The sequence below is a fragment of the Sitophilus oryzae genome, unplaced genomic scaffold (assembly GCF_002938485.1).
Source record: "Sitophilus oryzae breed Bouriz unplaced genomic scaffold, Soryzae_2.0 scaffold_808_pilon_pilon, whole genome shotgun sequence".
Taxonomy (NCBI): Eukaryota; Metazoa; Arthropoda; class Insecta; order Coleoptera; family Curculionidae; genus Sitophilus; species Sitophilus oryzae.
The window spans coordinates 4,362,921-4,386,837 of NW_022147426.1; the positions used below are offsets into that span (position 1 = coordinate 4,362,921).

At 31.2% G+C, this 23,917-nt stretch overlaps 1 protein-coding gene across 1 annotated transcript; it reads left to right on the forward strand.

Moving 5' to 3' along the window:
* The first annotated feature begins 1,219 nt into the window (after window positions 1–1,219).
* On the forward strand, window positions 1,220–21,029 carry LOC115888859. Its single transcript, XM_030908724.1, has 3 exons — window positions 1,220–1,325; window positions 8,658–8,905; window positions 19,878–21,029. Exon 3 carries the CDS (start codon window positions 19,878–19,880, stop codon window positions 20,661–20,663), a length of 786 nt encoding a protein of 261 aa, XP_030764584.1. The 5' UTR covers window positions 1,220–1,325; window positions 8,658–8,905; the 3' UTR covers window positions 20,664–21,029.
* The last annotated feature ends 2,888 nt before the right edge of the window (window positions 21,030–23,917 follow it).

Consider the following 23,917-nt stretch of genomic DNA (forward strand, 5'->3'; position numbering starts at 1 on the left):
ACCCGCCTTATCCGAATTGTTTTTGTGTTTTTACCTATAAAAAATAAATATTAATTTTTATTTCTAGATAAACGAGATACAAAACAATGATTCCACTCAACGAACACGTCTTTTTTGTAAAATAGCGCTTGAAACATTTGCTAAAACAGTTTTTTGGGATAAGACGGGGTTTGGAACTTAACGCCTCATCCGAAAAAAAGAAATGGGTATCACAGACAGCCCTGTTATGTTTATTTTTTAATTGCGTTCGGTACGAAATTGGCCAATATGTAGGTTAAAGGCTGACCTTTTTTGTCGGTAAACATACAAGACGGTCGTATAATTTATGGGGAAAAGCTGAGGGAAAAGTTTTGAAAGGAGCGAAAAACGACTGGTTGCCTCCACGAGGTGCATCGGGCTCCGTGACCGAGACCGGCAACGTCAGTTTAAGCAAGTGCATTGCCCTTAAAACAACCACGTTCCGGAATTACCGCTGCCGAATTTATAGCTTTATGCATTTTACAGGTGTCGGTTGTAAAGATATTGTAGTACGTATAATAACCCAAGTTCGTTCAACAAAGTTGAAAAGGTAATAAATATTTTGGCCAACTGTATGACAAACAATTTAAATGAAATAAAACAACCTACATTGTGTTAAACAAATTTTTTATTGTGATTACCTCGGATGCACTCGACAGAAACAATATTTTGGGTTTGTGTCCGGAAAGGGTTCATTAGTTTTATAGTTGTCGATTTTCGAAGGAAATCAGTACGTGTATATTATTTCGTATATTTTTCATTTTATTGATTTTATGGGAAGCACTGATCATTAAAATGTTGTATCCTATGTTATAGGGCTTGTTTCTCTCTACAATTTCCTGTCTCATAATGTACCGTTTGTGTCCGGGAAGGGATCATAGTTTCATAGTTGTCGATCTTCGAAAGAAATCAGTACATGTATATTATTTCTCACTCAAAATCAACTTCTCTTCGTTCTTTGAACACACTTCTTTACTTTACCTCGTATTCTAACCTCAAATCTCTAGGAAACTCCGGAACGCAGCTGTTAATCCTGGCCCGCATAGCACAACAAACAGAGAGCAGGAGAGACGTAGAGGGAGCCGGCGTGATAGAGACCGACTCTATGCCCAAAGATCAATAAGAGCGGTGAGTTACCGCCCCTCTTCTATACTTCTTCGCCGGCTCTACTGGCTCCGATCAGTTAACGTAGAGCCTCAAAGTTGCGTAGTCTGCGTAGTATGTCGCGTTAAACGTACCTCAAACGTAAGAAAGCGCGTAGTTGGTAGTCAACAAAGAAGCTTTCGAGTTTTGGATGAGGAAAACAAGTTAGTTTTTGTGTTTATATTTTATTTTAAGGCTTTAGACGTGTTCCTTTTATGTTTTTTCATGCATATTAGTCGTATTATACTCGTAAAAAATTTATTGTTCTCTTCAATACTCTTAAATTCATTTTAAGCTTCTGTTTGTATGTTAAATAAATTAATATTTTTGTCTTTAATAATTGGCGTCAAGTTTTTTGGAAATACTTCAGTATTTTGAATCACTTCAAAGGTCTTACTGAACTTCCCTCTGTGTATTTTTATTTCATTTTTAAGCTTCAAACGTATTTTTTTATATTTTATCAATCTCTATATATTTTTAATCTTTTTAGTCTCTTAAAAAACTTGTATATCTCTTCAAAACAGTTAAACAAATAGTAATCCTTTATTTGTTTCTACTTTAACCAAATTAATATATTTTTTATTAGTTTATAACAAGTGTTTTGGTAATATTTCAGTAGTTTTAATAATTTTAAAGGCCTTACTGAGCTTTTTGAATATTTTTCACAATTTCATAACATGTTTTACTGTTTTGATTATGTTTGTTAGATCGATGTTTTCTGTGTGTCAAACCTATGACGCAAAGCTTCTTTGTGTTGTTAATTGTTTGTTAAGTATAAATTTAACTAATGATAAACAACGTTTTAATTGATATGGCGAGCTTCCTTGGTGTTTATTTTCTGATTTACTCAACTACTACGACGTTTTGTATGGTTATATCAATCTTTGTTATGAAGTATATACTAAAACTACATATTTTATATACTACACAATTCGTGGACAAGTTAAAAAAACTGAAATATATGTTTTGTTCTTCATTGAATATACCAAAAAATAATGAGAGTCATATACCGACTAATTATGTTTTTAAATTATATCGAACATCCAAAATTTCATTATTCTTTGTTATTTAAACTAAATTAATTAGAACAAGCCGAATTGAGACACTGTGTGAAATTGCAGTAAAAATTTCAAGGCTTCATTTCTCCAAGGGTATCAAAGGTTTTAATACTAAATATTTACTGAAGTTTATTTATTGACCAGTTATTGTGTTGCAATTATAAAAATAATACTACCTCATACAGAGTGTCTAAAAAAAGATTTTTAATAATTTCTAGCTTTAAACGCCAATAACTTCTTTAATTTAAATGGAACGCCCTGTATATTTTATGAGAATCAGATGCACAATTTAATTGTCTATCAAATTGTATTATACCATTTTTTACCCATCCCTTCAAGTTTTTGGTGAACAATGCATTTTCTTATAATTTAAATCTCATTTATCAATATACCTATGGAATATTGACATTTTAGATTGTTTTTACAGCAACAAATGTACAAAATGATTTTTAGCAAAACGATAATATTACTACCTCATTTGTATGCAAAAAAAAATTATTTAAATATTTATAAAAGAGTATACCATTAATTAAATACAACACCATTGACCATTATTTCCGCCCAAATACTAATTAATTACATACTTAATTGTGTTCGTTAATAAATTATTCTAAATAAATGTGGATTTGAATCAGAAATCAATATAATAATAAGTTATGAAAATGAACGTCTCTGTTGTTATAAATAAGCATTTATTAAAAAATGAATTATCATTTTTAAGGTGTTAGTTTTTACGACACTGTCTAATACACATAGAAAACGTTTTTTAGTATTTGGGGCAATTATTATTAATCAACGCAGTCAGTTAATGTAATTTCAATACTGGAATCATATTAATTGGTCCTCTTTAACAAATATTTAAACAGTTTTTTTTTATTTTTTAATGAAATAAACGAATTATATCGATAATATTAGTATCTGTACTCTTTAAAAATTTGGTACATCTTTAAAAATAATCTAAAATATCAGTATTCCATGGGTATATTGATAAATAAGTTCTAAATTACCAGAAAATGCATTTTCTACCGAAACTTAAAGAGATAGGTAAAAAATAGTATAATACAATTTGATAGGCAATTAAATTGTGCATCTGATTCTCCTAAAATATACAGGATGTTCTATTTAAATTAAACAAGTTATTGCCGTTTAAAGCTAATAATTATTTAAAATAAATTTTTAGACACTCTGTATAAGGTAGTATTATTTTTATTATTGCAACACAATAACTGATCAATAAATAAACTTCAGTAAATATTTAGTATTAAAAACTTTGATACCCTTGGAGAAATGAAGCCTTAAAATTTTTACTGCAACTTTACAAAATTGAAAATATTTCAAAAACGGTAAGGTTTAAGTGAAATATACCTTAATCAAATTTACCTTTATTTTAATCGTAGAAACTAAAAGTGTAATAATATACAGGGTGTTCCATTTAAAAAAATACAACTTTGATGTTTTTTATTTATTTGGGACACGCTGTATCTTGTGAAAATATTTTTAAATTGTAGCTCTAATAGTCAACGAACCCCAAACTTACAATTTGTAAAAATCTCATCGTTTAGCTACAACACTCTGTGTGGTATGTGGTGAACAACCCTGTTTATTTTAAACTTTAATACATTAAATTGATTGTATGGTTAAAATTATATGGTTTGCTTATAAAACACTATTAGTTTGATCAAAAGCTTTTTACAACATTAAAATTCATTTATGCCGAAGTAAAATTTCATTTTTTATCACAGATTCTATCTGAAACACAATTATACATTCGCAGTAGCATTAAATGCTTTTTTCTAATTACTTTTGTCTGTTGAATTGATATGGAAATTCTAAATATATTTACGAATTGCGCAGAATAAAAAAAAGAACCTAATTTAATTTTGCAAAGAGCCATTTATGATATTTCGATAGCTAAAGAAGATTTAATCGATAAAACTCTTCCACAAATGAGGTAATAAAACTGAGATAAAATTATATTAGTTTTCCTGAGAGCTCCATTTAAATTTATCTCTACATAGTATAATATTCAAATATTTTATTCAGTTATTTTCAGATGTTATTTAAATGTTACATAATATTACGTTCTTTTTAATATAAAATAAATGTTGTATATTTGGTATTTTCTTCAATACTAATTCAAGATTGGTATATAAAATTTTAACATCCTGTATCTTTAAAACTACTCATTTCTGAAACCAACTTTTCTTCATATTTTCTGACGATGAATCGCCTACTGAAATTTGGCCGGGTATTTTTCGAATACTCTGTATATATCGCAGTGTCTCAATTCGATTTATTTTAATTACCTTATTTTAAATAACTAAGGATAATAAAATTTGGATGTTCGTTATATTTTAAAAACATAATTAGTGGGTATACGATGAGCATTTGTTTTATTGATATGTTTAATAAAGAATAGCAAAATAAAAACACTAAATCACCACAATACACCAAAACACTTTTACTTTTACACTGGACGTGCGTTTCGCTAACCATGTTAGCATCATCAGCAGATGATTATAAACGTTTTGGTTTATAATCATCTGCTGATGATGCTAACATGGTTAGCGAAAAAAATTACAAATATGTAGTGAATTGATATAATATAAAAAACAAGAAACATTCTTTTTCTTTAGGATGTTAGAGATAATACTACAGTAAAAAACGATACTGTATAATGTTTGAATGACGTGATAAGAGCATCAGAGAGTATATTTAGGATATTTTCTTTCCACTCCCAACATCAGAGTATAATCAATCACACTTAGTGACATTTTTAAATTAAGCGTCAACACCACACAGTAATATACGTATCTTTTGAAAAAAAATACTGAGATATACAGTAAATCTCCGGATTGTCTCTGCAACAGGAAAAACATTATTATTTATGACATTTTGAGTTATATCGTTTTATATATGGTCAAATTTCCATATGGGTGTTGCATCGTCGGACGGGACATAGGAAATCCCATGTAAATTTTAATGGGGTCAATTATTGGCTTCCCTAATTAATTTAGAGCATAATTCTATTTAGGTTTATTGAAGAGCACTAAAACCCACATTCAAAAGAATAACTTTAGATATTTTTGATTAGCTCGTTTACGAGTTATCGCCGATTTCTTTTTAAATATTTCTCCTTTCTTATGGCCCTGTATTTACTTATGAGCACCAGTCAAGGTAAAAGATAACTGTCAAATGAAGTTGTCATTTCAGAAATTTATCTATTTAGTGCTTTATTATTATTATTAAAAACTCATACCTACATCGAAAATATTAGCCATGAATTACACTACCGAAGAAAAAGTATTGATGATTAAATGGTATTATCAAGGAAATAGTTATCAAAAGGTGTCGGACATGTTTGCTGCTCTGTATCCGAATAGACCGATACCTGGAAAATCTACAATCGCAAGGAATATCCAGAGATTTGAGACCAAAGGTACCCTAATAAATAACTGCAGATGTGAAGCAAGGCAGGAACAAAGAGAAGATGCAAGAAATGATACCGACTTGGAAGTTTTATTGTGCGTGGAAGAGAACGATGGAAAGATCAGCACAAGGAAACTTGAGGATGAAATAGGAATAGATCACACTACAGCGTTTCGAATTTTGAAACGACATAAATACTATTCCTTCAAATATGAAAAGCACCAAGAGCTACGAGATGGGGACGAAATACGGCGGCAGGCGTTTTGTTTTGATATGATGGAAAGAGCAAACACGGATAGGGAATTTTTAAAAAACATATGTTTCACTGACGAATGCACGTTTACCTTAAATAATGAACCCAATGTTCAAAATTATCGATATTGGAACAAAGAAAACCAACACAGGTTTGTCGAAACAAGGACGCAATATCCACAGAAAGTAAATGTTTGGGCAGGGATATTCGGACACAATATTATCGGGCCATTATTTCTTACGCGAAATTTAAATGCAGAACTACTCGGAAATCATATTTTACGTGCTTTACATGATGCCGCTAGGGAATATCAGGAAGTTTGGTACCAGATGGATGGCTGCCCGGCACATAGTACTCTGGCTGTTCGGGAATATTTAGACAATAGTTTTAACGGAAACGTTATTGGCCTAAATCATACAGTAAATTGGCCAGCAAGGTCTCCTGATATTTCGCCAAATTATTTCTTTCTCTGGGTCCATTTAAAAAACAGGATATACAAGGATAAAAAATACCCAAATCTAGACGAGTTAAAAAATGCTATTTCTGCCGAATGCCATAGAATTTCAGTTTACCAACTAGCGAATGTCAGAAGAGAATTTTATGATTGCCTGGGTTATCGTCTAGCAGTCGATGAAGGAATATTTGAACATCTTCTTAAATCCTAAAGTCCAAAAAAGGTATACCTACCGTTTTAGAGAAAAAATATATTTGTATTTTTTCTAAAAAATCAAAACGCGTTTCTGTGGTAATATAATCTCGTTTTTGATTTTTTGATAGATTGTTATTGAATGGTTACTGATGAAATTTTAATTAACGTCATATTTTTTGCTGTTCTAAAATGTAAAAGAAGCACAAAATTTATTTAGTTCAATGCTACCGAAGGCGTGATAATAGTTATCAGGAAATGTGATACTTTAACAACAGCAAAAAAACTGTATTATACTATTACTGGAACCTATTATAACTATTACTATTTTGTTAAATTAAACCGCATAAGTTACTTAATTATTTTACTATATTTTTATTCTAAATCTACCCCAAATAAAATCTAAAATAAACTATTTCCTCAATTTCCCAGTTTTACAAAATAACTTTCGCACGCTAACTTCCTCTACCTCAATTTAAGTTAAAACTTTCACAAGAGCGAATAGAAAAAAATAGGGTAACTTCTTTACCCGGTTTTATTTCTTTTTCATCGAGGGTTTAAGAAAATCTCGAAAATTGTCCAGAGAAGAGCAGCTAAGTAGTTGGAGGATGGATATTGTTCACTTTTTCTTTTCTGTCTTGACAAAACTGATGAAACTGAGTTAAAAAAGGTCGAGTCTTGTGGAATTTTGATAAAGAGATTTAGGTAATTTAATCAGAATATACAGGATGGTGTTTTGTATTGAAAAAAGGCTCTATATCAGATTTAAACTTGTATTTTTTGACAGTATATGGTAGATAATAGTACAATATCTTAACCATCTAAGATTCACTGATCACATAGTTCTAATTGCCAATAGTCCTGGAGAACCTCTCTTCACCGAGTATATTTATTAAGCTATAAATTTTTAAATATATCTGTATTGGAGTTCATTATTATTTTTAACTATACTGATATATAAAATCCTTAAGTAACTGACATACTGATTAATCACGATCCTGCTCAAACCACTCAACGTAAGAAGCTCAATTTTGGCATGTAGGTTGATTCTAGGGTGTAGAGGTTCGATAAGAAGGGATTTTTCGAAATTCCAGTTCCAAGAGGGTGAAACCACCCCTCAAATATTACAATATTTTTTATTTAAAAAACTGTAGAGTTTCCAAAAAAACGCTTAAACACGTATATTTTATTTTATTTTTTTACATATTTTAAGATTTTTTAAAAATGTATACAGGGTGTTTCGAAAAATCTGGTCATTGATTAATCACGATCCTGCTTAAAGCGCTTGACGTAAAAAGCTGATTTTTGGAAAACAGATTGACTTTAGGGTGTAGAGGTTCGATAAGAAGGGATTTTTCGAAACTCGAATTCTAAGGGGGTGAAACGATCTCTCAAATATTAAAATATTTTTTTATTTAAAAACCGGTGAGTTTTTCGGAAAAACTCTTAAACACTTATATTTTATTTTGTTGTTTTACATGTTTTAAGATTTTTTATAAATTTATACAGGGTGTTTCATAAAATATGACCATGGAGTAATCACGATTCTGCTTAAACTGCTTGACGTTTAAAGCTGATTTTTGGCAAACGGATTGACTGTGGGGTGTAGAGGTTCGATATGGAGGGGTTTCTCGAATCTCAAATTCCAAGAGGGTGAAAACGCCCCTCAAATATTACAATATTTGTTATTTAAAAAACGGTTAGTCTTTCGGGAAAACGCTTCGACAAGCATAATTTATTTGTTTTTTTTTACATATTTTGAAATTTTTTAAAAAATAATACAGGGTGTTCCAAAAAGTTGGGTAATTTCTTAACCACGATTCTGCTTAAACTGCTTGACGTAAAAAGCTTATTTTTGGCAAACGGATTTTTCGAAAGTCAAATTCCAACGAGATGAAACTACCCCTCAAATATTACCAAGTTATATAATAATATCGCCATATTGTTTTTTTTTCATGCTGACATAAATGTGAGAAAATTTTATCCAGTTTGTATGTTAATGGAAATTCTTGCTTTGCTTTATCATCACCATTACAGATGATTAATTCGACGCGAACGAAGTCGCTGGTACACGCCAGTTAAACTAATATAAAGTATCTCTTTGTTTCAGATAAAACACTCCATGTAAAGGAGAGTATCATAGTTTCATAAGTTATGAAAAATTAGCCAACATCTGTAGGGGACCAAGAAACACCAAAAACATTTATGAGACACTGCACAAACAAGAAATAAGGAAAATAAACAGTAAATAGAGGAAATTTTATGTAGATTCAGGCAGAAAAGAAGATATGTAATTTTATTTGGAACCGGTACAACCGTCTTTTACTATCTCGTAAAGAAGGTTTAGCCCGAGACAAGGTAAGATAGGTGTTGTTACATTGAAATTGTGTGATGCTTTGTTATTTTTGTAGCTCTTTTTGAGTTTTTTTTATAGCATAGCTATCTGATTATTTTGTAGCAATAAAAAAATAATTAGATTTCCAAAGTAAATTATTAATTTTGTAATATACAGGGTGAGTCTTAAATAAGTGCAAATATTTTCAGGGCTGGTAGTAGGGAATGCAATCCCGCACCAAAATCTCAATCCCGCAAACCCGCGGGATTAAAGCAATCAATCCCGCGGATCCGCAAAATTACGGGATTGTAAACAATAAATGCTCTTCTTCTCTCTCTCCGATTTTGGGATGCGGTTTGGACCAGGTTTTAGACGCATCTATTGTGATTAAGATGCTATGTGGTTTTCGAAAATATATTTAGCGAATTCTCGTATACAGGGTGTTTTATAATAGTGTACAAATTTGGTCAAGATTTTTTTTTACCGAAAATTTACAATTTTTGAGTCCAAGAGATATTCAACTTTAAATTTAAAATTTTGCTTGTCCCGATAATTATGTCCGGCAGTTTATTTGACGAAATTGTCCACAAGTACTAGTTAAACGCTTTTCTTCCCTTACGCGCGCCAGAAAGAAATCTAACAACTAACCTGTTTGTTTCACTTATTATTAATGGCCAAGCCGTAAGGGGAATCCCCTGGTGACGATCCCGCACGGTAAATCCCGCAAATTTGATCCCGCGGAATCAGAGAGGGATCCCGCATTTACGGGATCCAGCATTTGCGGGATTGCATTCCCTAGTGGGTAGATCTTGTTAAAAGAATCATATTTTCTCTTTACCGTTTTTTAAATAAGTCAAAAATAAGCCAGTTATTCAAGTTTGACAATTTTAAAAAAAAATTGCGGGCCACCGGATTTTTTCTGTATTTATAGCCCTTTTAGTGCCGTAACGATGATAATATTAGAGATTAAGAAATTATACCGTGGGAAAATTTGCGGTAAATAAGTTTTCTAAAATATACAGAAAAAATTGAAAGAAAATGCATGATTTTCAACATCTTTCATAACTATTTGCACTTATGTAAGACTCACCCTGTATATACTAAAAAAAATTACTAAATCAAAGAAATTAAACTACAAAAATGGTCATTTTATTAACTGTAATTTTCATTTTAATATACACACACCGGAAAAATCTAGGGATATCATTTTATTAAAGTTAAAAATAAATGTTTTGAATAAACAATCACATATTTGTAGGCCGATTCTTTCTACTTCGATTGAAACGAAGTAGTCACACTAGTTATTTCTAAATTTGGGATATTTGCAGAAGTGTTTGTGCATTTTTTGTCAAATGTATAAAAAGCACCTAGCATCAATTGTTCGAATTTAACCTGTACTGGCTATGTTTTTATGATAACTGGCCAGAATTCATTCAAATAACTCTGTTTAGTATTAAACGACATTATGGAGCGTAGACATCTTAACAGAGACGAAATGCTAAGGGCCATGGGCATGCTCGAAGCTGGAAGGCGCTAAATCGACGTAGCTAGAGCATTAAATACAACGCAAAGTGTAGTATCGCGATTAAGTGCACGTTACCGTGAAAGTGGTGATGTTGCTGAAAGGCACACAGGGCGACATCGCATTACTACCCCTCAGCAAGATCATTTTTTACAATTAAATGCTCGACGCCGACCGACTCTTACAGCACCAGAGCTTAGTTTAATTCTCCAGGAAACACATAATGTAACCGTTAGTCCTGACACTGTTCGCAATAGATTAAGAGAGGTCTACTTAAGAAGCAGACGCCCCTGGAGAGCTCAACCCTTAACGAGAGGAAATCGAGAGGTACGATATTTCTGGGCTCAAGATCATGTTCAGTGGTCGAATGAACAATGGGCCAATGTTCTCTTCACGGATGAGTCACGCTTTGGAATTCATCCGGATTCGAGAAGGCTTAGGGTATGGAGAGAGCCGGGAAATCTTATTCGGTTGGATCATGTTCAGGAAGTGCACCCTTATCAAGGTGGAACAGTTATGGTCTAGAGAGGAGTCCAGTTAGGCCGAAAAACCGATCTCGTTTTTCTTGAAAGGTTTCTAACAAGAATCACATATCATGATTTAATTCTTGAGCCTGTCGTGTTACCATATGCCAATGATTTTGGGATAAACTTCATTCTCATGCATGACAATGCACGGCCTCATACAGCCAGAGTGGTAAGTGAGTTTATCAATGCTCATCAATTAAACATCTTACCCTGGCCGGCACAATCTCCTGACCTCAACCCCATCGAGCACGTATGGGACGCGGTCCAAAGAAGAATTTTGAGAATGGGTATGCCTCGTGAAACTCGTAAGGATCTGGTTCGGGCCGTGAATGCAGCGTGGCAGGCTGACCTCAAGAAGAGATCGACAATATGATCAGGAGCATGGAGAGACGATGTAGGGCTGTAATGAACAGTAGAGGAGGCTATACCCTTTATTAAGTAAAAATGGTTTTTATCTTTTTTTTTAATTCACAGTTTAGAATAAAAAAAAAATGTGTGTATTTTTTTGAGTTCAATAAAAATCAAGGTAAATTTGAAAAATTCGGTAAATTTCGCATTTTTATTTCCAATACGTCCTGTAAACTATTTGTTTATTTTAATTTTATTATATCAGAAATGCAAATAATAAAATTACTGACGATGACTGGATAAAATTGTAATATCACTAGACTTTTCCGGTGTGTGTATATTGGGTATATATACTGAACAAAATAATTAAGTATTTTAAAAAAAAATAGATATCGCGTGAGTATGAGACGATTTAGATACTCACCAAGTCGGTAGGCTATTAACAGTGATATGGCCGAAGACTGAGGTTTGGATTCCGAGTAAACTAAGTAGGCCAGATTAGCCTCAGAAGCTACTTTACTCTATGAACTAAAATTGTGTTGTACTAGCATTGTGTTGAACTTTTTTTTTATTCTTTTTCCACTGTTTTTCTTCGAACTTTTCCAAAACTCTCCAAACCATTTTTTACTTAAATTAGAGAACTATGAAACTGGATATTTTCCTTCCTGGTATTTTGGTCTGACCCCCATTTCCAGATGTTTCATAATAGGTCCAGTAATAAAAGAAAAAGAACCTTATCTCGCATTTCTGGCAAACGAAGTAAAACTCGGATAGATTTATAACTTGGCAGTCGTGGTAAATTTCCTGGAAAACTATTTTTCCAGACGATAGCAACGTTGAAGAAATTTTTTAGTCAGTTAGTTCCTTTATCATCGTGTCATTTGCATAAAAAAGTCTCATTTAAATTTGATTAGCTGTAAATTTTTTGTAAATTTTACATTTTTTTGAAAATAAATAAATCTTTCTCACATTTTTTGTGTTATACAAGAAAACTGTATGTAACATTTTATATCCTGAAGGAAATACAGTTAAACGTGTTTTAGAACAATACGGTAGCAACAGTCGTACATTTTCCAACACTAAAAGCTTTTCCATTTCCTTCTTTTGTCAACCGAAACGAAAATGTTCTAGAAAATTGTGCATTGGCCGTGTGTTTTTCTTTTTGTTACAAATATTTCAGTTCGTATATGACAGGTTTCATTACAGAAAAAAACTTATGTCTTTAATTATATAATTTTTTTAAATATTCTAGGAAATGGTAATCCATAGAGTAGCAGAAAATGTAAATAATGCCAAGTCTCACAGGGTGTTTCAAAAAATATGTGTAAAACTAAAAAGAATTGATCGATCAATCACAAGACTAATTAGTGTACTTCATTTGTAACGGCATAGAACGTACTTAATGAATGTGACGGATTTCCACTTCAAAATCCATTTTATTTGTATTTATATCCAGAGGAAAATGATTTAATAAAATTCTCCAATTTGCTTCAAAAATTATAGGTTTTATCGTATATTTTCATTAACAGCGTAATAATGTAATTACACACAAATGTATTGCTGTATATATAATTTATACGCGTTATAATTTTCAACAAACATCTAATTTTCGTTTGAATTTCGTAACTTTAACCTGAAATTTATACTCCTAATTATTCCACTGTATACATTCCGGCGTTATATAAAAGTTTTACCCGGATTTGGGCAAGCTATATTAACTTTAATAAGTGCCAGCATCAAAATTCATGAGAGTATGTACTAACTACGGTTGCCTTTGGCTGTTTTTTCTTATAAAGCAGAGGAATTATGCTGTGTTATTACGTACAAAATATTTATACAGGCTTTAGACTGTGAGATTTTTGTAGAACCACGTCTTTAACAGACAAAAAAAAACTTATTTTTCTACTGCCCGCTGTAAAATTTGCAATATTATTACTGTTAATTTAAGTTCGGACACTCTAAACAAAACCAGTTGTAGAATAAATAATAAATAATATAAAATAAACTTCAAAAACAGATCAAATCCGCAAAATTTTAAATCAAATGCAAATGTGTCAATTGAAACGTCAAACAGAGCTGTCAAAAATGAGGGTTACTACGCAACCCTGAGTACTACGACGGAATAAAGGAGTTATGAAGGGAATCCAGTGTTTTATTTGCAAAATACGTACTACATTCTCACATCAGAAGTGGGATCGACCTACAAAAATGCCACAAAAGTTTTAAGAAGTGCCAATATGCGATGTTTGTGTGAATCCATAAGTACTGGAAAAGAAAATAAAACCAAAAAGCAACAAGTCCAGCAGTGTTAGCGAATAAAAAGTATGATAGTTCCTACAAGCATATTACGTTCTGAAATGAGAAAATCAGTAGAAAAATCCGAAAAAGAGAAAGATTTTAAATAGTTAAACTAAATTCCTGAAGCATATATACCCGTAATTGCCTCTAAACTTTTTCGTACTGCAACGTCTCTCTGAAGTACATTCTCATTGGAAGAGACAAATTGGAACATATATTTCCAATTAATGGATAAATTAACTACGTACGGAACATGGAGCAAATTGAAACTAGAATAGGTTTAATTGGTTTCCATGCCGTTTAACTTTTTATCCATTAAATTACTTCAATCACATTCTATTTTACTTTTATAGTTTATTTATTTAATCTATATTAAACTACACTAAACTAAAAAAATAAAGAAGAATAGCGAGCAATGATTAAAATATAACCAGCCTCTGCATTTTTATGATTGGTTATGTATTTCATGACATTTATAAATAAGGAAGAGAAAGAAAAAAACCCTATTTTATCCCGGGAAGTTTATGACATTTGTTCATAAACTTAGCAAGTCATTTATTTCACTTTACACATCTTTGTTCTGATATATTTCTTGTTTCTGGAAAGAACTCTGACAAATCGGCGAAAAAATGATACTTTGAAGCATATTTATACAGTATGAAACAAAATTTAAGGGTTCGAAACTTGAAATCTCTCTAATCACTTAAGGGTTTTATATATTAGTATAGATTTGGGATTTTCAGCTTGACTAATACAGGAAAAATATTTTTTGGTATATGTATTTTTAATTAGGGCACATATTTAAAAATATAAAATCTATACCTGAACACTTCATTGGGCTTAAGCCAAATTTAACGTAAAATATTGTTAAAACGTGTCTTTTTTCGGGTAAATTCTACAGCAAGAAATATTCTTTAAAAAAATAATAATAAAATGTCTCGATAAAAATAACATATTTTACATACATAAGAAATCGATTAGTGGAATTTACTTATAATTTTCAGGAAATCCTTACTCCTGCAAGTTAAACTGAAATATATACCACGAAAATTCACCAGTCTAAGCTTCCAGACATGTCTATCAGTCTCTGAACCTTTGCCCTGTTAATCAGAAAGGTTATAGGTCATCCCGACCTTGTTATTAATTATGTACCTTCCTTCTTTGCTTTGAGATCGATTATTAATTAACTCTAGTTAATTAATTAATCGTAGCATTGCTTGTGTAATTTTTTTTAACTTACTCAAAGAGCTGTAATTTATAACTTCTTCAACAAAGTTTAATTTCAGTTTACTATTTCGTGACTACTACTAGAATTACCTACTTTTATGGATTTACAAGTATTATTTTGTTCAGTAACAATTCCTAATGCACTAAAAATTATGACGACTCTGTATAAAACAACGACACACATTTTAGTAGTTTAATTTCAATAATTTCTACATTTTGTATTTTCTGTAGTTGATTTAAACACTATTATTTTTGCGATTGAAGTGTACACTAGTGTTCAAGTTATAAATAACCAACCTTATGACTACTTTGCATGTGCTTTTTTCTTTTTATTCATCTAGTTTTAGTGCACTGATTTTCGTAGTTTTATCAAACAAAAGTAATGTCCCTATTGCAGTGTTTTAAGTGTACGAAAAAGTGTTTAACTAAACAGAACCGTACAGGAAAGGAATATTTTTTATATATTTTAGAACTTTGTGCTTTTGGTGTATTAGATATATACGATGTTAGGACTTATACAGGGTGTAATATAAATGTTTTAGAATATGATATAAACTTTACGTAAGAAACTTACAGTATAGGTATAGTCCAAATCAAATGGGAATTTTATAGTTTTTAAAAAGATATAAGATTGTTATTATGGAATATACCGGGTGTTGCATCGTCTAGCGGGACATAGGAAATCCCAGGTAAATTTTAATGGGGTCAAAAGAATATCTTTAGATATTTTTGATTAGCCCGTTTACGAGTTATCGCCGATTTCTTTTTAAATATTTCTCCTTTCTTATGGCCCCGTATTTACTTATGAGCACCAGTCAAGGTAAAAGATAACTGTCAAATGAAGTTGTCATTTAATAGTACCTAAATTAATAAGTAATTGAATATTGTAATAATACTATAATTAACCTTGTAATTGATTACCGTAAAATGGGGTGAATAGAAACAGTTTCGTAGGCTATTAGCGATATACCGGTTGATAAAAATGTGGTATTATTTTCCCGAATATTTTAAAACATGGGTCTTTGTTTGTTCTTTGCGTATACATATAATTTGATTTTTGAAAAATATGCATATAAATATTAAATAAAAATAACATTGGTGTTTCTATTCACCTGCTATTGGGGAGAATAGAAACACACATTGATGTTTAGGTTTTTATCTATTCTACTTCCAACAAGGTGATTAGAAACAGTAAATTATTACATATTTAAGTAGGTTTAACAATAAATAACAATACATATAATATGACAACTTACATGTACCAGCTTATGTATTACTTTAAAAATAAATATTTTATTTTAAAGTTTTCGCGCCATACCAAATAGGTGATAAATCGATCTCACATTTATTGATCAACTGATTGACAGAAACAGTGCTGCCACAGATAAAAATATAGTTTTTACATTTTATTGTGTATTACCAATGATAGAAAAATTAGATATGTCGACTCTTTTTACTTTGAATATTTTTATCGTGATTTGATTTTTTTCAGAAATTTTGTTTCTATTCACCACTATGTTTCTATTCACCCCATTTTACGGTACTTTATTTTACTTTAATTCATATTAATTTGTATTTATAAATATATATTTAAGATTTCCGATGTAGGAATGAGTTTTCAATTATAATAAAGCACTAAATAGGTAAATTTCTGAAATGACAACTTCATTTGACAGTTATCTTTTACCTTGACTGGTGCTCATAAGTAAATACGGGGCCATAAGAAAGGAGAAATATTTAAAAATAAATCGGCGATAACTCGTAAACGAGCTAATCAAAAACATCTAAAGTTCTTCTTTTGAATGTAGGTTTTAGTGCTCTTCAATAAACCTAAATAGAATTATTCTCTAAAATAATTAGGGAAGCCAATAAATAATTGACCCCATTAAAATTTACATGGGATTTTCTATGTCCCGTCCGACGATGCAACACCCGGTATACCTGTTGAATAATTATAATTAATACAGGGAGGAACAAAACTAAAACCAAAGATAAAATGAGTCATTGTGAGTTAGAATAACCCATTTGATGCGGACTGTTCATGCTCGACAGTGTATAATATACAGGGTGTAAATAAATAAGTGCCAAAAGAATTGAGTGAATAAAAAGAGCTTTTAAATTCACTGCTAGACGCAAGATAATTTTTCGAAAAAAAACTTAAGTTATTAATTAAAGTAACTATTTGAATACCCTGTATATGACAAAGCTAAGTAAGAATTCTATTTTAAAATTCTTGAATAAAACATTTTTGAAAAAAAAGGTAATAGTGTGATTTTAATTTACTCTATACAGGGTGTATCTTAGATAAGTGCCAGTATTTAAAGCTATTTTTACAAACATACTATGTAGTTGAAGCCTGGCGCAAAAATCCGGCGACGATAGATTTTAGAAGAGCCAATTAGCTATCTTGTAGTAAAAAAAGCAACTTTCTAGAGCATGTCGTTACTTCAGTAGAGACGACACAGATAAACATTAGCATTTTATATACAGGGTTGTTCACCACATACGACACGGAGTATTGTAGCTAAACGATTAGATTTTTACAAATTGTAAGTTTTGGGTTCGTTGAAGGACTATTAGAGCTACAATTTAAAAATATTTTTACAAGATACAGAGTGTCCCAAATAAATAAAAAATATCAAAATTGTATTTTTTTAAATGGAACACCCTGTATATTATTACATTTTTAGTTTCTACGATTAAAATGAAGGTAAATTTGATTAAGGTTTATTACACTTAAACCGTACCGTTTTTGAATTTTTTTCAATTTTGTGAAATTGCAGTAAACATTTTAAGGCTTCATTTCTCCAAGGGTATCAAACTTTTTAATACTAAATATTTACTGAAGTTTATTTATTGATCAGTTATTGTGTTGCAATAATAAAAATAATACTACCTCATACAGAGTGTCTAAAAAATTATTTTAAATAATTTCTAGCTCTAAACGCTAATAAATTCTTTAATTTAAATGGAACGCCCTGTATCTTTTAGGAGAATCAGATGCACAATTTAATTGTTTATCAAATTGTATTATACCATTTTTTACCTATTCCTTCAAGTTTTCGTAGAAAATGCATTTTCTTATAATTTAGACCTCATTTATGAATATACCCATGGAATATTGACATTTTAGATTGTCTTTAAAACAACAAATGTACAAAATGTACGGGCTAGTAATATTATTGTTTTTAGCAAAACGGTAATATTACTAGCCCATTTGTAGGCAAAAAGAAAACTATTTAAATATTTATAAAAGCGTATACCATTAATTAAATATAACACCATTATTTCCACCCAAATACTAATTAATTACATACTTAATTGTGCTCGTTAAAAAATTATTCTAAATAAATGTGGATTTGAATCATAAATCAATATAATAATAAGTTATGAAAATGAACGTCTCTGTTGTTATAAATAAGCATTTATTAAATAATAAAATATCATTTTTAAGGTGTTACTTTTTACCACACTGTCTAATACACATACAAAACTCAGTTTTTTAGTATTTGAGGCAATTAATATTAATCAACGTAAACAGGCAGTTAATGTAGTTTGAATACTGGAATCATATTAATTGGTCCTCTTTAACAAATATTTAAACAGTTTTTTTGATTTTTTAATGAAATAAACGAATTATATCGACAATATTAGTATCTGTACTCTTTAAAAATAATCTAAAATGTCAGTATTCCATGGGTATATTGATAAATAAGTTTTAAATTACAAGAAAATGCATTTTCTACCGAAACTTAAAGAGATAGGTAAAAAATACTATAGTACAATTTGATAGACAATTAAATTGTGCATCTGATTCTCATAAAATATACAGGGTGTTCCATTTAAATTAAACAAGTTATTGCCGTTGAAAGCTAATAATTATTTAAAATAAATTTTTAGACACTCTGTATAAGGTTGTATTATTTTTATTATTGCAACACAATAACTGATCAATAAATAAACTTTAGTAAATATTTAGTATTAAAAACATGGATACCCTTGGAGAAATGAAGCCTTAAAATTTTTACTGCAATTTCACAAAATTGAAAATATTTCAAAAACGGTAAGGTTTAAGTGTAATAAAACTTGATCAAATTTACCTTTATTTTAATCGTAGAAACTAAAAATGTAATAATATACAGGGTGTTCCATTTAAAAAATACAGCTTTGATATTTTTTACTTATTTGGGACACTCTGTATTTTGTAAAAATATTTTTAAATTGTAGCTCTAATAGTCCTTCAACGAACCCAAAACTTACAATATGTAAAAATTTCATCGTTTAGCTACAATACTCCGTGTCGTATGTGGTGAACAACCCTGTATATGTAGATTTTCTATTTACAATGCATTTAATTTATAATTAAACAATAGCTTTTTCTATAATAATTGTTAGTAAAGCCACTGATATAAATTTTTAAAAAAATCGATATTTATTGCATAGAAAATTAAAATTTCTGTAAACTTAATAAATGTATAATTAAACAAATATGCAGAATATGGCTAATTGGCATAATGGCAACACTGCAAGATTTCAATATACATTTAATAATTTCGAGAGCCTACGACACTAAAAAGTTTTTGTAATTTCTCGGAATATGTCAAAATATCAAGAAAAAAGTTTTTCTTGAGGCGAAATATACTCTCTGGTAAAATACTTGCACTTATTTGAGAGACACCCTGTATAATCAAATAAATCTGTAGTGAAACACCAATTCGAAAAAAAAAGTGAAAATAGCAAAATTAAAAACTAAATTTAATTTTCACCTATTCGTTTATTTACACCCTGTATTTTTTTGAATAAAAATATCTAAAAATATTTATACAGGTTCAACAAATTTTGTTCTAGAACACACAATCTGTGCACCATGGGGACGTTATTTTTAAGCCGAAAAAAAAACAAAAAAAAAACGCTTTAATAAAAATCCGCACTCGCATCATTTTGTTACAGTGTGTGCTAAAAAGTGTGTGAGTGAGTGCAGTGCCAGTGTATACAGTGTGATTCGCATGCCATTCCAAAACCACACAAAACTCAGCTCCCATATGACTCAAACTCTGTTCCCTTGGCTTCCAGATGCACGGGTCGGCTGGACTGCACTCGGCCATGGCCATCAAACGCCAGAGAAGAAGACGCGAACGCGAAGCCAAGAAGAGAGCTCTGGAAAGAAGACTCTCTTCCAAAACCAACAGCATGGACAGCATGGAGCACATGACCCACAGAAGGCCCAGTTTCCACCAAGCAGAAAGCTATCAAGTCTCCTCGATAGGCCTCCTTCACATCGGAGTCTGTTTTTTGGTACTAGGACTGTTCCTCATTGGTTCCGGACTTCTTCCTGACGATCTCCTCACCTGGAAAAGCGGCGGTTGGTGGAACGAACTCACCATGACAGGAATCTTTGTCACAGCCGTAGGAATCTTCCTCATAGGTCTCAACAAGATCGTGAGCAGAAAAGAAGAGCAAGAACTTCAAGAATACGTTCGCAGCCAACTCACCAGGTCCAGGAGTGGACACAGACTGGAAAGGGACATTGAAACTGGATGTCTGACCACTAAACACCACAGGAGACTTCTTGAACAGCAACGAGAAGACAAGAGCAAGTCAAACGGTACGGAGTTGGTTTCAGTTCATTCTCCTTTGAGTAAGTCGGCTCCGGTAACAGTTCTGAACGGTGAAGCTCACTTGGAGAAGATTATGGAGGAGGATATGGAGAGGTGTGAGATGGAGGTGAAGCCTTTGGAGTTGGTGAGGGAAACTATGTCGACCACTACGACGGCTAGTGTCAGTCCAGGGACTCCGTCTGAGTCCAGGGAACTGTTGGCTAATGGGAGGCAATATAGTTTCAATTCTAGGCAATATTAAGAGTATTGTGAAAAGTAAAAGTGTGGTTTATTGGTTTGGGATGCTCAAGTAGATTTCAGGGGATAAGAAAATTGATAAAAAAAAGAGATTAAAGGAGGTATTGTCGTATATTTTTACTATACGGTGACTGAAGTTGGTTAATTTGTACAGAGTGAGTCAACGATGGAGTAAAATGTTTTGAGAATTACAGAATGTTAAGAAACACAGTTCAAAATTATTTTTCAGTTTACAGGGTGTAACAAAAATGTGTGGCGAATATAATATACGTTTTCTTAAATGTGTCACGCTATCTTTTGTTGTATTTTTAGATCTCTCTGGCTAAAATTCTATATTTTTATATAGGGTGAGTCTTAAATAACCGGTAAAGAGAAGAAAACGTTTCTTTTGACCAGATATACCACCCCTTAAAATACTTGCACTTATTTCTGGGACACCCTGTATAAATTTCAAATGTTTTAAATTAAAAATTCTCAATTCTTTTAATTGGCACATAATACCGTATGACCGAAATAAAACGGCGTCCAGTTGGCCTAGAAATGACGATCGATGATATTCCCCATATAATTTTACGTATAAAATAACAGCGGTCTTTATTTTACAGCCAACTTATTGTACTATATTATTATTTTTTCCAATAGATTTTACAAAATTCTACAACTTTTTTTTAGGTATGTCAAGTGTTAAAATAATAAAAAATAGAGTATTGCAAATTAAACAAGCAAGGGACACAACAAGTACTCTGTATATTCAACAATAACTTTAAATTGTGTATCTTAATATTCGCTAAAACTGTTTTATTTAACATATTTTCGTAATTCTGTAAACAAACAAGTTAATGAACTCTGTATTTGACTCACCCTGTACAAAATTGCCAACATGTATGAGTGGTTACTTTATACAGATACTACACTGTATATTACGAATTTTGAAATGACATGTCAGTGGTTAAATTAATATGCCAAATAGGAAGAAGAATGTTCATAGATCAAAAAACTGCTTAAAAGGTTACAAGATATAGCACATATAGAATTAATTTGTTATTATAAAATCTATTAAAAAACACACACTATTCTGACTGCTTTTCTCTACATCTATGCATCTGTCATTCGAAAAGGAATACATTTTCGTCCGGTCATAGCTTTTATATATCAAAAGTTCAGTGTAAAGTTTTTATAAAGTTCATATTGTTTTTGAGTTTTCCTAAATAAGTTTAAAGAAAAATAAGTAATTTTTGTAAGCAATCCAGGTGATCAAATTCACTCAAAAAATCATTGTTCTTTAATTCTTTTTTTTTTGAGTTTATGATAAATGTTCAAAAGTAAAATAAATTGCGTAGAATTTTTTTTAGATACCTATACCGGGTGTTGCGTCGTCGGACGGGACATAGGAAATCCCATGTAAATTTTAATGGGGTCAATTATGGGCTTCCCTAATTATTTTAGAGAATAATTCTATTTAGGTTTATTGAAGAGCATTAAAACCCACATTCAAAAGAATAACTTTAGATATTTTTGATTAGCTCGTTTACGAGTTATCGCCGATTTCTTTTTAAATATTTCTCCTTTCTTATGGCCCTGTATTTACTTATGAGCACCAGTCAAGGTAAAAGATAACTGTCAAATGAAGTTGTCGTTTCAGAAATTTACCTATTTAGTGCTTTATTGTTATTGAAAACTCATTCCTACATCGGAAATCTTAAAGATGTATTTATAAATACAAATTAATATGAATTAAAGTAAAATAAAGTAATCAATTACAAGGTTAATTATGGTATTATTACAATATTCAATAACTTATTAATTTAGGTACTATTAAATTGTTAGAACTTTAGGATTTAAGAAGATGTTCAAATATTCCTCCGTCGACTGCTAGACAATAACCCAGGCGATCATAAAATTCTCTTCTTACATTCGCTAGTTGGTAAAATGAAATTCTATTGCATTCGGCAGAAATGCATTTTTAACTTGTCTAGATTTGGGTATTTTTTATCCTTGTATATCCTGTTTTTTAAATGGCCCCAGAGAAAGAAATCATTTGGCGAAATATCAGGAGACCTTGCTGGCCAATTTACTGTATGATTTAGGCCAATAACGTTTCCGTTAAAACTATTGTCTAAATATTCCCGAACAGCCAGGGTACTATGTGCCGGACAGAAATCCATTTGGTACCAAACTTCCTGAATTTCCCTAGCAGCATCATGTAAAGCAGGTAAAATATGATTTTCGAGTAGTTCCAAATAATATTCTGCATTTAAATTTCGCGTAAGAAATAATGGCCCGATAATATTGTGCCCGAATATCCCTGCCCAAACATTTACTTTTTGTGGATATTGCGTCCTTGTTTCGACAAACCTGTGTTGATTTTCTTTGTTCCAATATCGATAATCTTGAACATTGGGTTCATTATTTAAGGTAAACTTGCATTCGTCAGTGAAACATATGTTTTTTAAAAATTCCCTATCCGTGTTTGCTCTTTCCATCATATCAAAACAAAAAGCCTGCCGCCGTATTTCGTCCCCATCTCGTAGCTCTTGGTGCTTTTCATATTTGAAGGAATAGTATTTATGTCGTTTCAAAATTCGAAACGCTGTAGTGTGATCTATTCCTGTTTCATCCTCAAGTTTCCTTGTGCAGATCTTTCCATCGTTCTTTTCCACGCACAATAAAACTTCCAAGTCAGTATCATTTCTTGGCATCTTCTTTATGTTCCTGCTTTGCTTCACATCTGCAGTTATTTATTAGGGTACCTTTGGTCTCAAATCTCTGGATATTCCTTGCGATTGTAAATTTTCCAGGTATTGGTCTATTCGGATACAGAGCAGCAAACATGTCTGACACCTTTTGATAACTATTTCCTTGATAATACCATTTAATCATCAATACTTTTTCTTCGGTAGTGTAATTCATGGCTAATATTTTCGACGTAGGTATGAGTTTTTAATAATAATAATAATAAAGCACTAAATAGATAAATTTCTGAAATGACAACTTCATTTAACAGTTATCTTTTACTTTGACTGGTGCTCATAAGTAAATACAGAGCCATAAGAAAGGAGAAATATTTAAAAAGAAATCGGCGATAACTCGTAAACGGGCTAATAAAAATATCTAAAGTTATTCTTTTGAATGTGTGTTTTAGTGCTCTTCAATAAACTTAAATAGAATTATTCTCTAAAGTAATTAGGGAAGCCAATAATTGACCCCATTAAAATTTACATGGGATTTCCTATGTCCCGCTCGACGATGCAACACCCG